Source organism: Sceloporus occidentalis, unplaced genomic scaffold, assembly GCF_023333645.1.
Source record: "Sceloporus occidentalis isolate IW3139 unplaced genomic scaffold, rSceOcc1.0.p SCAF_1, whole genome shotgun sequence".
NCBI classification, from domain to species: domain Eukaryota; kingdom Metazoa; phylum Chordata; class Lepidosauria; order Squamata; family Phrynosomatidae; genus Sceloporus; species Sceloporus occidentalis.
This window is the reverse complement of record NW_028316981.1, coordinates 277205186-277222431: the sequence shown is the minus strand read 5'-3', so window position 1 is coordinate 277222431 and position 17246 is coordinate 277205186. Positions and strand designations below refer to the sequence as shown.

The 17246-nt window shown below is 39.2% G+C and overlaps 1 protein-coding gene across 3 annotated transcripts in view; it reads left to right on the top strand.

The window, feature by feature from the left end:
• Nucleotides 1–17246, top strand: part of ANKRD31 (ankyrin repeat domain 31) — a 94110-nt gene that overhangs the window by 49767 nt on the left and 27097 nt on the right. For all 3 annotated transcript variants that reach the window (XM_089494308.1, XM_089494304.1, XM_089494310.1), the window contains 6 exons: nt 1510–1654; nt 7913–7980; nt 8832–8961; nt 10117–10305; nt 10909–11051; nt 12471–12630. In XM_089494308.1, coding sequence (XP_089350434.1) covers nt 1510–1654; nt 7913–7980; nt 8832–8961; nt 10117–10305; nt 10909–11051; nt 12471–12630 — 835 coding nt within the window. The remainder of the gene's footprint in view (nt 1–1509; nt 1655–7912; nt 7981–8831; nt 8962–10116; nt 10306–10908; nt 11052–12470; nt 12631–17246) is intronic.

Genomic DNA, 17246 nt, shown 5'->3' with positions numbered 1-17246 from the left:
TTAAAAACAAAAACAAAACTAAGTTGTAATTCAAAAAGTAACTTTTCTAAACTGTGCTTTTAGGTGAAGTTGCAATCCTAGGCACATTTTCCTGGGAGAAAGTCCATTGACACCCATTGGGATTTATCTCTGAGTAGGCTCAGAGACTGATGTTTTCTGTACTTCCTTTCTGATATATAGAAAGACATATGGAAAAAATCCACAAATGCATAAGAATGAACAAAGGGAACAGCAACATAACAATTTGGATTTACTGTATGAGCTAGTCTATGCATAAGTGTATTATGCCAATTGTTGTGGATTTTTGCACATTCTTATACATGCTTAATTGTCTTCACTTTCCTCAAGGATTCTCTAGTAAAAGCTACAATTCCTTCTTCTGCAGATTTTGAGGAGCCCCCCCCCCCACCAGCCCAAATTCCTCTGATTGCATGTGGAGGGATGACATTCTACTCAAACCGAATGAGTATTTAAATTGTGTAGACAATCGCTATGGCCATTTAAGCTTATCTCTTAAAGATACACCTCCATGAAGCGTTGGTATGTTCCTCAAAGCTTTCTCCTGGGAAACACATTCCAACGCCAGAATTTCCACCAAAATCTAGTTTTAACTGGGGAAAGGGTTAGAAAGCTATAATTTTTACCCCATCATTGCCCTTCTGCATTTTTTGCCTGGGCAAAAGGCACAAGTAGAGACTTCAAGCTTTCAGAAGATGTCAGAATTAAGTGGTAGAACTGTAAAAATAGTAAGTAATAATAAATAAAAGCTTTGATCAAAAACAATGAAAATAGCAAAACATCTGCCATTCTTTTCTGCAGGGAAGATAACCTGGAAATTCATTATCAGATGTATGATGGTGGTATAAATAACAAAAATGAGATATGTTAATTTTTAGAATGTTCAGTCTGAAAATTCATAATTAGTGTAACAGTTCTACCTATGGGCTTCCTTCATTAGCAATGTTTACTGTTTTGAATATCCTTTAGTGAGTCTCTGAACCCTTCAACGTTGAGGCTGAGTATGTGAGGCTGTCACTGCCATTTAACTGAATCGGGAATTCCATGATTGAATTTCTCGTGCACATTGGAGTGTACAAGGAACCCTGTAATCAAACCCTAAATGCTAGATTCGGATTAGCGTCAGTTACAGGCTGATGTGTATGTCTGTGCACATAACCCTATCAAAATTTTATTTACAAATAAATACATGACATATGCACAAATTAATGTTTATCCTGTTGTAGGACATTTTGTTCTATGATGTCTGGAGCCCTGAAAAGGTGTGATGCTCTGAGAACCTAGGAATGAGGTGAAACATTTTATTATATGACTGTACTTGACTTGTTTATATTACACTGATAACTTGGATGCATACCCATGCATAGTATGGGATTGGGCATTCATTTTGCAATCACAGGTATTGATGTGAGTTTTGCAAAGAATGAATATTGTGATAGAGAAATGGAAAACAATGTTGGATCAACATCTCAGACTGATCTTTACCTCTAGGTGGCAGAATTGTTGCTTTGGTATGGAGCTGATCCACTGTTTAAGAATGAGAGAGGAAAGAGTGCTTTAGACGAATCTACTGACAAGCACATGAGGAAACTACTTGAACATTATATAGCTAAATCTAGTATACGCTCAGCATCAGGTAAGAAAGGGTTAACTTATTAACTCTTATTCACAAAACAGGAAGTACAAAAAAGACACATCTATATAGACATTGAAATTTCATGTCCTTATGTCTTGATGTTCAGGTATCAAAATTACAGTCACAAACATTTATTTGGTTTTGAAATAATTAATCAGGAACTGCTTTCATGTGACATAGTGACATGTACATAGTGCACATCCTCTTGCAAGCTGTAACTGAAAGAATTAGTTTTTCTAAACACTCCTAGTATTTAAATTCTAGTAATGTATCCTTTGACAGCCAGTGTGGTATAGTGGACAATAATGCACTGCACTGTTACAGCACTATCATTGCACTTTAACTGCTATGGCTACCTCCTGTGGAATCCTGGGATTTGTAGTTGAAGGAGGGGCATAGAATTCTCAGCCAGAGAGCTCTAAGGCCTCATTAAACTACAAACCCCAGAATTCCACTGGAGGCAGCCACAGCACTTAAAGTATAATAACAGTGTTGTAACAGTGTTGTGTGGTATTCTGGAGACCAGTGTTCCAATCCTTGCTTGGCCATGGAAACTCAGTGGGTGATCTTAGGCAAGTCACACTCTCTCAGCTCCAAAAATGAGACAACGGCAAGCCCCACCCAAACAAATCTTGCCAAGAAAACCCTGTGATAGGGTCACTTAGGGTCACCATAAGTTGGAAATGACTTGAAGGCATGCAATAACAACTATGCATTCTTTAAATTTTATTCCTCTGTGTTGTGACAAACAAGTATCAAGTGTTGTTATCTAGTAGCCCTTCAGATATGGAGAAAAATGCCTATTTATCTTTAAACATCCCTCCCAGTTGGGGTAAATCAAGAATGTGACTTTAGATTTATATTGATAGTCTGAACAATCCCAGGTGCAAAATTGATAGATAAATGTTGCATGACATGTAAGTTCTGAAACTAGGTGTTTCTGTCTTCTGCTAAAGGTGTTTTAGTCAATTATCCCATCATGAAATAGCAGTCGTTTATATCATTTTGATGTGCACAGTTTTGCTGTACATGCTAAAATAAATTTCTCTGCCATGGAGCCTTCCAGATGTGTTGGACTACAGAGCTCACCATTCCCAGTCAGCATGGTCATTGATGACTATGCCTGTTGTAGTCCAACAGATTTGGAGGGCTCTAGGTTCGGAAGGAGTATGCTAATGTCTAACAGATTTGGTTCTTATCTCTTTGAAAGTTCATAAATGATTTGCCTAAAAATAATGCCCAGGCAAAACATTGCATTTGCATTCAACAAAATACCTAAGTTGAGCTTCCATAGGTATGACATGATGAAGTTTCTTACCAAATCCCATAGCTTCAGAGATCCTTTTTTGTAATGGGTATCAATATGAAACAGTTGCAGTGGGAGTCAGGCAGCAAATACATAACAGCACTATTTGTAGAAAGAGGAAAGGCCATTGCAGTGGGTTGCAGACTATTGGCTTATTTTCAACCAGACTAGAAGCCAGCCAAAGACCTCAGCCACATCCCCAAAGCTGGGAAAGCAGTACCTTCCTCTAAGAAACTAGAGAAGAGGAGAGGAGAAAAAGATGTTCTCTTCCACACCACAGCAATCACTTCACACTGACCAGGACTACAAAAAGGGAAGTGCAGGAAGCACATGCATGTGTGTGTGTGTGCGCGCGCGCACACACACACACATATTATTTGCCATAGCCTGTCCTAGACTTCAGTTTACTTGTGCCAGTTTACAAATGCTTATGTCATATAAAACATATCAGTATTTGATGTACCACAATGCCCAGTTTACGTGTTTGTGTGTCTGTGTGTGGGTCTTCCTTGTAAGTGTTCCACTGACTTCCATCCCAAATCCACTGAGGAATAAGCACCCACTGAATTCAGTGGGTTTTTCACTTGGAGAATATGCATCATTAAATTGGATTGGTATTCCAGCTCTATGGCTTTTCAGACCTCCCATTCCCAGGTTCTGCACAAACACCAGGACAGGTTTTGAGCCCTGCTCCTATATTCTTACCCGGACACACTTTACATCTATTTAGCTCCCCCCGCCACCTTTACTCAGCTATTCTACTCCATTCTCTTGCCTGCCTTCTTCTTTCCCATGGAATGACTGCCGAAGTGGCAAAGAACTATCATTCCAAGTTTGGAGATGTCCATGGAGGAAAGGGGGGAATATGGGGGCAGGAGAGAGGAGGTGAAGAGAATGAGCAACTGAGCAAGGAGGTTACAGTGGGAAGGACTAAGGGGGTGTTCCCACTTGGCAGATAAAATGGATTATATTGGCGCGATTCTGATTCGGATTATGTTCCGGGAATAATTCAAATTTTTTCCATTGTTTCCATTACCAAAAGGGGCAAATTACCTCGATTCATTTAGACCCTGTTTTTGTTCCCATTTATTTTAAATCGCTTTATTTCAAAGCGGATTAACTTGCTCCCCATTCCCATTTGTGTCCACAAGCTGTCAATCAAGCGCGTAAGGCTTCAGACATCACAAGTCTAGGTTTTTTTTATTTTTAGGGCAGCCGATGAAAATTGGCTGCATCCAAGGCTCTTCTGTTGTGTCTCCCCAGACTAGAAGGAGGCTTGGCAAATCGGATCAAGGAGGAGAAGGCAGCGGGCTTCATTATTGGGGAGAGAATCTTTGGGGAAGAGAGAAGATAAGGCTCAATTCCCCCCCCCCCCAGATCCCTGGGCGTCCAGGTTCTCCTTTCCCCAAAATCGCTTTGCCTCCCCCATTGCTCCCTGGGCTGTCTGGGGGGCGATCAAGCAGGGATGTCCTGCAAAGCCCATCCCATAGTTCCTCTGGAAGGAGCTTCCTTTCCCCAAAATCACTTTGCCTCCCCCATTGCTCCCTGGGCTGTCTGGGGGGGGCGATAAAGCAAGCATGTCCTGCAAAGCTCATCTGCTGCTCTGGCACTCAGGCAGAGGCGAAAAAAGAAAAAATAATAGCGTAAAATGGTGTTCAATGGCTCTTCTCACACATCGGTCTATGAATGAGGAGCAGAGGGGAGGTTGCAATCCACTGGGGGAAAGTCTATGCGAATTGAAGAAAATGGTGCTGGCGATGCAGAAAGAGACCAAAGAGGGTGACACCCCCAGGCCAGCCCCTTGAGTGCTGCTCCTCCCATCTCCAGGTTCCCACATCAGATACTCTTGTCGTTTCCATTCGTACCCCGCTTTCAAAAATAACCCGCTTTATAACCTACAATTTTTTAAACTGGTTTATAGGCATCTAATTCGAATTATACGATATAATTCGATTTTGAATCGAATCGCAGTGGAAACGATTCCGGGGCATTGAGGAACTAATTCGGGCATCAGTGGGAATGACACCTCTTAATTCGCTTCATGATCCGCTTTATAGGCAAGTGGGAACACCCTCCAAGAAGTGCTGCTGCTATGCTTCCGTACAACAGTTCATGTGCCATGGTGGTAGCGGTGGTGGTAGTGCTGGTGGTGGTAGAGGCTATGTGACCAACAATGGATGAACTCAGAGAATGTGGACAAAAATGTGGCTGGGTAATGAGAAGGGTCAGAACTTCACTAATGGGGCAAATATAGGAAGGGATCAAAAGCAGCTTGGGTTCACACCATGATGAAAGACACATCCCAAAGAAACAACTGCAGTCAAAACAAATTTAAATTGTTGCCTTTTATAGTGCTAAGAAAAGCCTACTTCTAATGGAATAAGTGTGTGGAAACAATTACTCATTATTTTAGATCAGGGGTTCTCAACCTTTTTGACTCAAAGAGCCCTATTTAGAATCAGTTTCTGTGGCAGAGCCCCTAAGAGGCCAATCCTATGTTTTACACGTTTATGGTGTTTAGGAGTAGTGTTACATTTTATTTCTTATTCTTTAATTTCATTCAATTTCTATTTCTTTCATTTTCTTGGAACAGCCACGGAGCCCTAAGGGATCTGTGGAGCACATGTTGGGAACCATTGCTTTAGATGAATGTGGATGGCCTGAAGCAGATGGGCCAAAAGGGTCACACAGGGACAGTGCTGACCCCGATTGTGCCAGGACTGCAACGGCTGCATGAGTCTGTTTCCAAATCTGCTCACCCGCTTTGTGCTAGCTTTCTTGGGTTGGCATGCCGCTTCCAGACACTTTGGGGGCATCCATCATATAAACGCCACATCCCCAGCATGATCTGAAGTTGGCACTTTTTGCCTGTCTGCTCTGGGTCTTAGTCATACAAATAGGACTTTATCAAATGGCGAAAATCAGGGCTTTAACCAGTGATTAACCTGTGAAAATTATGCAGTCACATTAAAGATTTTCACATACATCGCGCTTGAAGAGCCGTTATCCCAGGAATAACCAGACAATAAACAGCAACAAATCACTCATAGGATTTCCCCGTGAATGATTTGTTGCTGTTTATTGCCAATTGATTCCCAGGATAATGGCACTTTAATGTCAACATCGTGTGAAAATCTTAACGGTGATTGTAGCAAATTAGCCTGGGACAGCAACAGATTAGCCTGGGACACCAACAGCTGGCTGGGGAAAGTTTAAATTCCATTGTGGCAGTTGGAATTTCAGTTAGGGTTTAGAGTGAGGGTTTTGTCGAGTCCAGAGAAGGACATAGGTTTTAGGAGTTCCAGAAGGGAACTGTGGTCAAGGTCTAGAGTGAGGAACTTTGAACCAGATAAATACTCCAAGTGAGGGAGTTACTATAGTTAGCCTGAGTGGCAATACTATTAGTGTGTAGATTTAGGAGAATAAGCAGGAGAGGACAGTGTGAGTGTTCTTGAGAACCAGTAATATTGAAACTCTGTGGATAGTGTAACAAAGGTCCAAAGCACACTGCTGAAATAATTTCGTTTGATACCACTTTAACTGCCCTGGCTCCAGTGCTAGAGAATCCTGGAAATTCTAGTTATTGTGGCACCAAAGCTCTCTGATAGAGTAGGCAAGAGTCGCTAGCACTGAACCAGGGCAGTTAAAGTGGTCCCAATCTGGATTATTTCTGCCATGTGTTTTTTGACCAAAGTTAATATTCAAAAACATAATCTTACCAACCATACTAAGAAATACAAGTGTCTGAACAAACAATTGCTTATTTCAAAACTATTCGAGCAACATGAAACTGAAGGCTTTCTTGGCTGGCATCCATAGTTTTTTTTTGGGGGGGGGGGGTTGGGCTATGTGGCCATGTTCTAGAACAGTTTGTTCCTGGATGTTTTGCCAGCATCTGTGGCTGGCATCTTTGGGGAAATTAATCTGTGAAAATTGCAAAATCGTGATTCTCTGAAGGTCCCAGCCACAGATGCTGGTGAAATGTCCATGAACAAACTCTTCTAGAACATTGGTCACATAGCCCAAAAAACCCACAAAAAACTATTCAAGCAACATCTGTTTGAAATATTTATTTACTAAAGTTTAGATTTTATCTTCATAAAAGCTTGTCTACAGTTTTGAATCACATCCATGTTACCATCGTTATTGCACAGTAGTTTAAAACAGAGATCTTTTAAAAGGGTCTGCTTCAGATTGGGGACCCACTGTCACATAACTATTTTGGTGGCAGTTATAAGAGGGTCACAGCAATTGCACGGTTTTCATAGGTTAAACGCTGGTTAAACCCCTGATTTTCCCCATGTGATGAAATCCATAGAGAATTTAAATGGAGGAGCAATTGAATGCTTTCAGGCAGAGTTTGAATTACATTCACTCTGGCTGGATTTGCCTAATACCTCTGTTAAAGAATGGGACATGCTATTCCGCTTGCCCATGTTTTAAACTACCACGTCTGTTCATTCATAACTTTATTAATATGCTTTAAAAAAAAAAGAACATATTTTCTAAGTGCTAAACTGCTCTGGAAATACAGGGCAGAGGCACTCTTAGTCTATAATGTGCTGAGAGATCATCCAGTCAGTGATGTGCATAACTTTGAAATGTAAGCTCTGAAGAGAAAATTCATTTGGCTTTCCCACAGTACCATTTCTGTTTAGGATCTAAAACCATGCTGTATTCACCCAGCCTCAAAGACTAGACATGTATTATTATATCACATGTATTATTATTGTTGTTGTTGTTATTATTATTATTAACACATATTTTATATTACATCATAAGAATACAGTACCTGGATATAACAGTTATATATAAGAGCAGTTACATAGTACAGGAAGGCCTCAGGTTGTTTAATTTCCTTAACTGATCTATAACTTTATATGTGCATAGTTGTTCACGTACATGTCATTAAAGAAAAAGGTTCAAATCTCCTCTTTCACATTTATTTTCAGCGGAAAGACTTGCAGTAGATCCAATTAGTGGCAAAAATAGAGTTAAGAAAAGCCAAAGCCAACGTAAGGTAAAACTAACGATGATACCTTGGAATAGATTAAGTGTTTAAAGCTATTTTGGTGGAAACTGAAAATGCACAGAATTTTCAAAGCATGTTTCAGAGCCCACATCATAATAATTGATTTATAACTCATACTATCAGATCCATTTACTGCTAAGTGGAAATTATTATTATTATTATTATTATTATTATTATTATTATTATTATTTTATTGTCCTGTAATGCAAAGGCTTTTTACTATTGTGTTGCCATCAAAATCCATTCTGAGAATAAATATTTGTGGCAACTTACAAGATATATCTGGGCAGTGCTTCATTAAGCACACTGGTTTGCTTTTCCAGTTTTGAAAAAGGTCAAGTGAAAGAATTTGGCATTCATTTACTGACTATACAACTAATATGCTAAAAGAACAGAATTCAAAACTTGAAATAAATAAGAGAAAAGAGAGTACACAAAGCAATTCTGCCAGCAAAACAAAAAATGGTTGTAGAATATGGAATGTAACAACAGTGACACATACATGTTCTGTTATAAAGTCAAAGCAGACAGACAGAGAAAGACAATTGGCATTTTCTTTGGGTATAACAGGTGAACAAACTAAAGTCCAAAACACACTGAAGAAATATTTGAGACTGAGATTCTGATTGTACAGTTCTCTTTGAGCAATATAATTTAATTACAAACCAAAATGCAGATAAAAATACCTGTAAAGCTGCTGGAATCTACAGTGAAGAAACACTTCAAGTTAGCATGGAAATATTTTCAACTTGTTCATTTCCTCAGTATATTAATAGCACTGTTGTTAGCCCTGACATACCTCTAGTGAGTTAACACTTTTCACTCCTTCTGTGCATGAGAATATAACTATGGGGTCAAATGAAGAAGGAAATGTGAGAAAACGTTCCCTTGAGAGAACAGAAAATGGTCATGTGAAGGAGAGTAACACATTCCTGACTTCACAAATGCAGGATAAAGAACCATTTCAAGGTAACATGCGCACAAAAGGACTACTGCATTCATGCATAATGGTACAAGAGAAAGAACATTATAAAAATATTGTTTATTTAATATTTCCTCATTTATGTGTTGTGGTTTCTCTCTTGGTACAGGACTGGGGAGGGGAAATTTATACACATGACTCATTTGTATTCATAATTCCTTTTTAAATTCAGAATATTAATTGTTTTCTGCTAGTTGTACGATGTCATCTGCATATAGATTGTTGCTTTCCTCCCTCTAATTTCCACCACTCCTTCCTTTGAGTCTAAATCTGCTCTGTGTATGATGTTCTCTGCATATAAGTTGAAAAAGTAGAATGATAGAATGCAGACTTGCCTGACCTCTTTGCTGATTGAGAAGCATTCTGTTTCTGTTCTAATGATAGCCTATTGTTCTGAGTACAGGTTATGCATCAGGACCTTCAAATGCAGTGGGACACCCATTTTTTAAGAGTAATCCATAGCTTTTCTTGATTTATGCAGTCAAAGGCTTTAGATTATGAAGGCTGTAGATTATGAAACTAATAAATTAAATATATGTTGTTTGATAATAAAGAACTAACTAATCTTGTGTGATTATTAGAAAATTAAGGGGTGAAACAGATGGGCATACAGGAGCGGCCAGAAGCCACTCCCAGCCCAATCAACCTGGGGCCATGTCAAACCCACGCTGTGGCCCTGAGGTCACCTCCTGCCAGGGTCCCAAATGGAGCACCACAAGGAGTGGAAAAAAGCCGCTCCTTTTGGGGTTAGTTTTTGGGCTACTTTAGGCGGCCCTGGCACGACCCCAAGGAGGCTTCCAAGCACTCCAAGGGTGTGCCTCGTGTAAATGCCAGGCCCCCCCAAGTGGCCAGAAGCCACCCCCATCTGCCATCTGTTTTGGGGCTAATTCTTTCCAAAAGACAATTGCCTTATATTACTAAAGCCCATGGATTATTTGATATGTGAACATTTTACACCAGCATAGCTGAATGCATATTTTGGCTCTTTCTTTCTTTCTTTCTTTCTTTCTTTCTTTCTTTCTTTCTTTCTCTTAAAAGCAATGACCAGGTATGAGTGAAGTCCAAAATTTAATACTGTGTATCTATGAAAAACAAACAAACAAATCTTTCTGTAGTTGCTAATGAGTACAATATGTCTTTAGTCTCTTCACATTCTAACAAAAAGCAGAAAAAAGCTCATGGTCAGCTGCCGCATTCTACAATAGCCAGAATAAACAAAAGAAATTATAAAGGAGAAACTCGTTTGTATTTGGCTGCTGAAAAAGGAGATTTGTCTTTAGTAAAGTCTTTAATAGCATCTGGAGCATGTGTGAATTTGAAAGATAATGCAGGTATGGTATTTTTAACTTAAATTGTCTACTATCCTCTGACCCAGAAATTTTTCTTCTAGCAATTTCTGTTGTTCACTTCTACCTATTTAATTGATTTTTTCCTGAATACAGATTACTTTTATGCTAGCGTTATATAAGCAATATGTATGTGTGTGTGTGTGAAGCTAATAAATTAAATATATGTTGTCTGATAACATATGGGCAGATGGGCATCCAGGAGTGGCCAGAAGCCACTCTCAGCCTGATTTCCCTGGGGCTGTGTGTATATTGAACGATTATGTAGGTCAAATGGAAAGATTTACATTGCATGTGTGCAAAGTTGCCAGCTTTCAAAAACTTTGGCTTTCTTGACATTGTTTCTGTGCGCAATAGACCACAACCTGGTTTCAAAAGAGATTTGTATGTGTTTCAGAAATTCAAGTCCAAAGCTCTCTTGGGTAGTTCTTTCTATACAAGCCAGTGATTTATATTATGAAATAATAAAGATATTATGATAGTAGTTACAATATTATATATACAAACACTTTTTCATGTACTTATTAGGTAAGGGCTCATGCATCAATAACATGTGAGATGGCCCTCATCTGACCTTGATTTTACCAGGTTGGACAGCGATTCATGAAGCTTCCAACAGAGGATTTATTGAGATTATTGAAGAGCTGCTAAAAGCTGGTGCTGATGTGAATAGTAAAAGCCTGGATGGTGTTTTGCCAATTCATGATGCTGTTTCAGGAAATCATTTTGAGGTAATACAGTGCTAAGCAGGCTCTCTTTGATTTGCTTAACCAGCCCGAGACCCTATTTTCAGAATTCCTCTGGAGAAGGAACCTATTTGAATTAATGAAAGTACCTGTAAGTATGTGTAACAAAAGTTAGGGGGAAATGGTGTCAAGATACCCTAAGGTAATTTCATTTTTGTTTCTGGAAATTTTTCTCATTTTTGTTTATGAATTGCTCCTGGAAATCTTTCTTTCACTCTAATTTAATTGTCAGTACAAATCATTTTCTTTCCTTTTCTCTCAGTTCCCTCATAGTTTTCAAAGAAACTCTACTAGTTTTAAGTATTAGCATTTTCATTTGCAACTTTCATGCAAGAATAAGGTTGAGTTTTTTATATTAACATCTGCCCAGTGTCTAAAGTACTGAAAATACAGTGGTATTCACTGGGGGTTGGTTCCAGGACTCCCTGTAGATACCAAAATCTGTGGATGTTCAAGCCCTGTTAAATACAGTGGCATAGTAAAACAGTATCCCTTATATAAAATGGCAAAATCAAGGTTTACTTTTTGGAATTTATACTTTAAAAAAAATCAAGTTGTGCATGATTGAATCTGTTGATGAAGAATCCATGGATACAGAAGGCCAACTGTACATAATAACATGGTCCTAAATCTTATTGTTAGTCCCTATTAGAGTAGACCCATTGAATCACTGAAACTTATATAAGTATTGATTTATTGAGTAAGCATGGACTTCTAGTGAATTATACTAACAATAGGATTTTTAGGTCCTCTGGCATGATTCTGTGGCCAAATTTTACCAGAGGCTGTGCTGGAGGACCTAGAGAAAACACTTCTTTAAGCATTTCTAACTCCTCCAGCACAATTCTGTGGCCAATGCTTAGTGGATGTTGACCATACAGTTGTGCTGGAGGACCTAGAGATTACTAGAGAAGTGTTCTCTCAGGTTAAAAAAAAAGTGGTTTTTTATATGTGTTTTTTTCACTTTCACAGGGGCCCTGCACCCCTAATCCCAGAGAATGTGGAGGGCTCACTGTATATGATATAGCATCCCCTTCCCTTACACAGGGATCCATTCTGGACCCACCCACCTCCACGTAATGGAAAAAATGTGTATGCTCGAGCCCCATTAAAAGCAATGGGGCTCGTGCACATGGCGTGCCCCATTACTTCTTCCAGGGTGCAAGAGAAGTTTTTCCAGCACAGCTTCCAGCGTATGCTGGAAGCCGCACTGGAAGTCACATATTGCGTGCCTGCCTATAATGTGGGAGTGCTGTATTATTATTATTGTTATTAACCTTTCTTTATAAAGCACTATAAATTTACACAGCGCTGTACATACAATCTTTTTAATTAGACAGTTCTGTTTAACTAATTTTACAGCCATCTTGGTTACAGAATACATTATTAAGGAATTTGTTACAGGCAGCACAGTTTCTGTTGTTCCATGGTGCAAACCCTAATGAGAGAGACATCTGTGGGAGGAGTGCTCTGGATGAAGCCACGTGTGACAAAATGAAGGAACTTCTTAAGTCTTATGGTGCTACTGAAACCAAAGAGATTCCTTCAGTGAGTGATGTTGTAGGTATGTTGTTTTCTTGCATATTATAATGCAACTTGCTATATTCTTTTAAACATAATGCTTTGTTGTCTTAGGTTTCTTCAAATGTTTCTTGTCTGGAGCCATAGTGTTATTGCAGTTAGCCACACATTTAAAAATCTCATTCATTTAAATGTATTTTATGTGGGTTTGGTTGTCAGAAGATGATATCCAATGACAAGTCAACTGGAAATGCACTCATACAAACATGGATTCCTTGCACATGTGCACACACACCCTTAGTATCTGCTTTTAGAACCAGCAACCTATGACTTTTGTTGAAGTCCAGAACATTAATTTGGTGTATCTTGTGATGACAGAATATTGTCAGGACAAATATCTCACAGTTCTTGACTTACTTGTGGTTTTAATTTCTAACTCCTAAATTGGTTGGAAGATATTTCCATAGAAACCACCAGCTTCTCTGTCTCACAGTGTTCTGTGCCATCAGCTAAGAGATACCTTATTTTGCAAAATGTTCAGATAGTGTGGACATGCTGACATCATTCTCAGTGATTACTCTCCATGTTTAGTTTCAAAACCCCAACCTGAGCACCTTCTTTCAGTCATTTTGTTATAAAGCACTTTTGTTCAGGAAACCTTGTTATAGCCAGCAATGGTCAGAAGAAGATCATAGTGAGGTAGTTTTTAAATGTTAAAGTACTGTATATTTAAAAGCGAGAACCAGCATGGCATAGTGCTTGGTATTAGAATAGGACTCTGCAGACCTCGGTTTGAATCCCTGCTTGGCCATGGCAAAATCCACTGGGTGATGTTGAGTAGGTCATACTATCTTGGTCTGAGAGGAAGGCAATGGCAAATCTTTTCCGAACAAATCTTGTCAAGAAAACCTAGTGATAGGTTCACCTTAGAGTTGCAGCAAGTTGGAAATGTCTTGAAGGGGCACCACAACAACATATGTAAAACACTGTTTCATCCCCTTGATTTCACGTATCCCACTAAATTAACTGAATTTGTTTAAATTAATTCATTGTATTTAACTTTAGATTTAGTCAGTGTCCTGATGTGTTTGTGAATTGTTTTAAAATATTATGACTTTGCCAGAGCTATGGAATTTAAATGCTGATACTTGATGTATTTTCTTAATTCATTTTCTTCTCTGTTGTAAATGATTAGGGTTTATTACTGGAGTAACATTTTAATTACTCACATCCATTAATAATCTATCACGCTAAGCAAAGTTTAGGTAATGCTGGGTTCTTCCTCATGGTCTCTGTGATTGACACAAGCAGACCATTCCTGCACTTCTGCAGCAGATATTTGCAACTTTCTAGGCTTGAGTTCTACAGTGTTTTAGTGCTAACCCCTCTCCCATGCACTGTGCATGTCTGGCCTGATTTGCACCTTTCTTCTCGGTTCTTTTTTAAAAGTGCTGCAGCATTTCCAGCTAAGTTGGAAACCTCCATAGTTTAAGCTAAGTCTAGCTCTCAGGCTATTTTTTCCTCAACTTAAACTTCTTCTACATTCCTAAAAAGAATCCCCAAACATTGCCACTCCCCTTCATTCTTTGTCTTCGTTCTTTGTCTTTCCTTCCATCTTGGCATTCACCATTTATTTCACCCATAGTTTTCTTTCATTCTGGAGTGGCTGCTTTATGGCTTCAGCAGACCTACTTGAAAAGTATGACTGCTGCAAGTCTAAGATCCCTGTAATATATGAGCATTCCTGCTGTGTATTTTGTCTTAGTGAATCCCATATCATGTGGAAGTCTCAACACTGCAAGATCTTTACCAAGCAAGGCCTTGAGGAACTAAACTGCTTATCACATGATCATCGTTAGTATATATGCTCTATTGGATCCTTGGGAACATTTATCATTGTCTGTGCCCCTACCGCCATGGTAATTTTTTTGTGCTCCTGGGATTGTCCTCCTCATTGACAGTAGACATGGACCACTCATCTGCACAAATCTGACAAACAAATCTTCCTTCTATACTGGTTTCCACACTCCTGGATCCGAGGGTATGAAGGCAACTTCTACCCAGGCTTCTATACCAGTGCAGGGAGTATTGGATTCAGCCATATTTCGTTCCTCTCCTTGAGAATCTGGGGATATTTATGAATCCAAAACATTGTCAGTGTCAACAGACACTTCACATAACTTTCCCAGATGACATGGTGGGTGACCAAAATCCTCCTGTGTTGGATCCAGTATTTAAGAGATTCAAAAAGCAGGTATCCTCTTTGGTTGCACTTCCCATGTTGGCATTCCTATTGCATGATTCTAGGCAATCCTGGAAGAATCCAACTACCCATTGCCCCGATCACACAAAGGATTGAGAATTTGTAGAGTTCACGATGAAGCCTGTCATTTTCTAGTGATGGAGGGAGCAACATCCTCTCATGGATTAACCCACTTTATTACTCCAATAGGCAGGAAATGGACTTCAGGGGAGCCACCATCAGTGGGACCAACCTGCACAATCCTCCAGTCTTATTTCCTGCTTCAGCTCTGCATAGGGTATTATTTTTGCTCATTCCTTCACTTTAGCTTTAAAGCCTTTAATCACTCTTCGGTTTTTGTTATTTTTTATCTGTTTTCTCCTAACTTGGCCAGTGCATATATATATATATTTAAAAATTTAGACTTTTGTGTATCATTTTGTTTTTCTAACCTTTTCTTCTGAAGCAAAACTAGGAAGGAAGTGATGGTTAGGAAGTTGTGCTTTGAGGTGAATATGTCCAATACCAGCATTAAAGAAGACAGTCCAGACGTATCTTGAGAGTCTGTTACCTCCACCAGACGGAAAGGGCTAAATGACTGTAGAGCCCAGATAGCAAAGAGGGATAAGACTAAAAGGACTTTGGTTCAGTCAGAAGAAGAAGATCCTTCTCTTCTTGACCAAATTGCACCTAGTAGCAAATGCCAACACCAGGAAGGGGCTCAGGCAAAGAGAAAGGAGGTGGATTTGAAAGGGGTGATTCTGGAAGCCTTAGAACATCTGGTGAATACTGGATCCATTGAATTAGTACCATTTTCAGAAAGATCAAGAGGCTCCTACTCCATCTTTTTCATAGCCCTCCAAAAGAACAAAGTATGGAGAGTGGTTGTAGACTTGAAACAGGTTAATCAGTTGTCAAGAAATGCAAATTCAGAATGGAGATTCTCAAGACAATTTTGGAGCCATTAAGACCCCAGGACTTTCCTTCATCCCTTGATTTAATAGAAACATACTTGCACATTGTGATATAGCCTCTATGCCAAAAGTTTCTATGCTTTCCCTATCAGGGTCAGCATTTCTAGTACAAGAGCCTATCATTAGGTCCTCTGTCATCCCTGAGAGTGTTTACCAAAATGATGGTAGCTCTGAGCAAGATACAAATAAATATAATAAATAAATAATAAATACATGCCTATCCATACTGATCAGATCTTCATTTCTCTCACAGGGCCATAAAGCAGCCACTCAGTAACTCCAGACATGTCAAATTTATGCTCTCCTCTATTTCCAGGCATTTTTTTGGGTAAATTATAGAAAGAGTCATCTCATCCCATCACAACACCTCATTCTATCACATCTTGGGGCTATTATAAACTCATCACTAGGGAACGTTTTTCTACCTTAGGAGAGAGTAAAGTCTCTTCAGAATAATAATAAATAATAAAATAAAACTTTTATTTTTATCCCACTTTTCTGTGACAAGACAATCAAAGCAGCTCACAACACATTAAAATATTCACATTCAACAGTATGTCCTAAATCCCCCCCTTAAAAGAGGATTAAACATGATACAATTAAAATTGGAGATTATATATTAAAAAAAATATAACGAGTACAGAGCGGTGGGCTAATACATGATGTGAGAGGCGATCATTCTGTGGCCGGACACTTTTATTCAGGAAAGGCCTGCAGGAAGAAATCCATCTTGACAGCTTTTTAAAGCTGTCTAAGCTGGCAATTTGACGGATTTCATCCGGCAGGCTATTCCATAGTCTGGGAGCAATTGCAGAGAAGGCCCTCTGGGAGGTAGCAGTTAGTCTGTTTTTTAAAGGCTGTAATAGATTCCCCCCAGATGACCTGAGTGTGCAGGGTGGATTATATGGGAGTACAACAATATTGTCACAATTGTCTGCATGTCTTGGGCTCAGTTTCATGCAATATACCTGCAATGGTTTTTAATTCCATACTGAAAGTGGATAGCTTAGGTGAGACCTGTTCCTAAACAGGATAAGGATTCTTTTCAGTGGTGGATGTCAAGAGCAACTCAGAAATGTGGACTGTCCCAGAACTGCAAATAACAATGGATGCCCGAGGTAACATGCAGTGCACTCCATGCTCAAGGAAGATGGAATCACCAAGATTTATTCCACACATAAACTGGGTGGAATTGAAAGTGACAAACCTGGAATTATTAGTTTCCTATCATCTAGTCCAGAACATTCTCATCTGAATTATGAGCAGCAAAGCATGTGAACCAAGAAGGAGGAACAATTGTCAAAGGCTTTAATGCAGGAGGCAAGATCTCTATTGTCATGAGCACAGATGAATCTGCTGTTTCTAAAGGCAGATCATATAAAAGGAAAGTTAAACATGAAAGCAGATTGGCTCAGCAGAACAAATATTGATTAGGGTGGCATC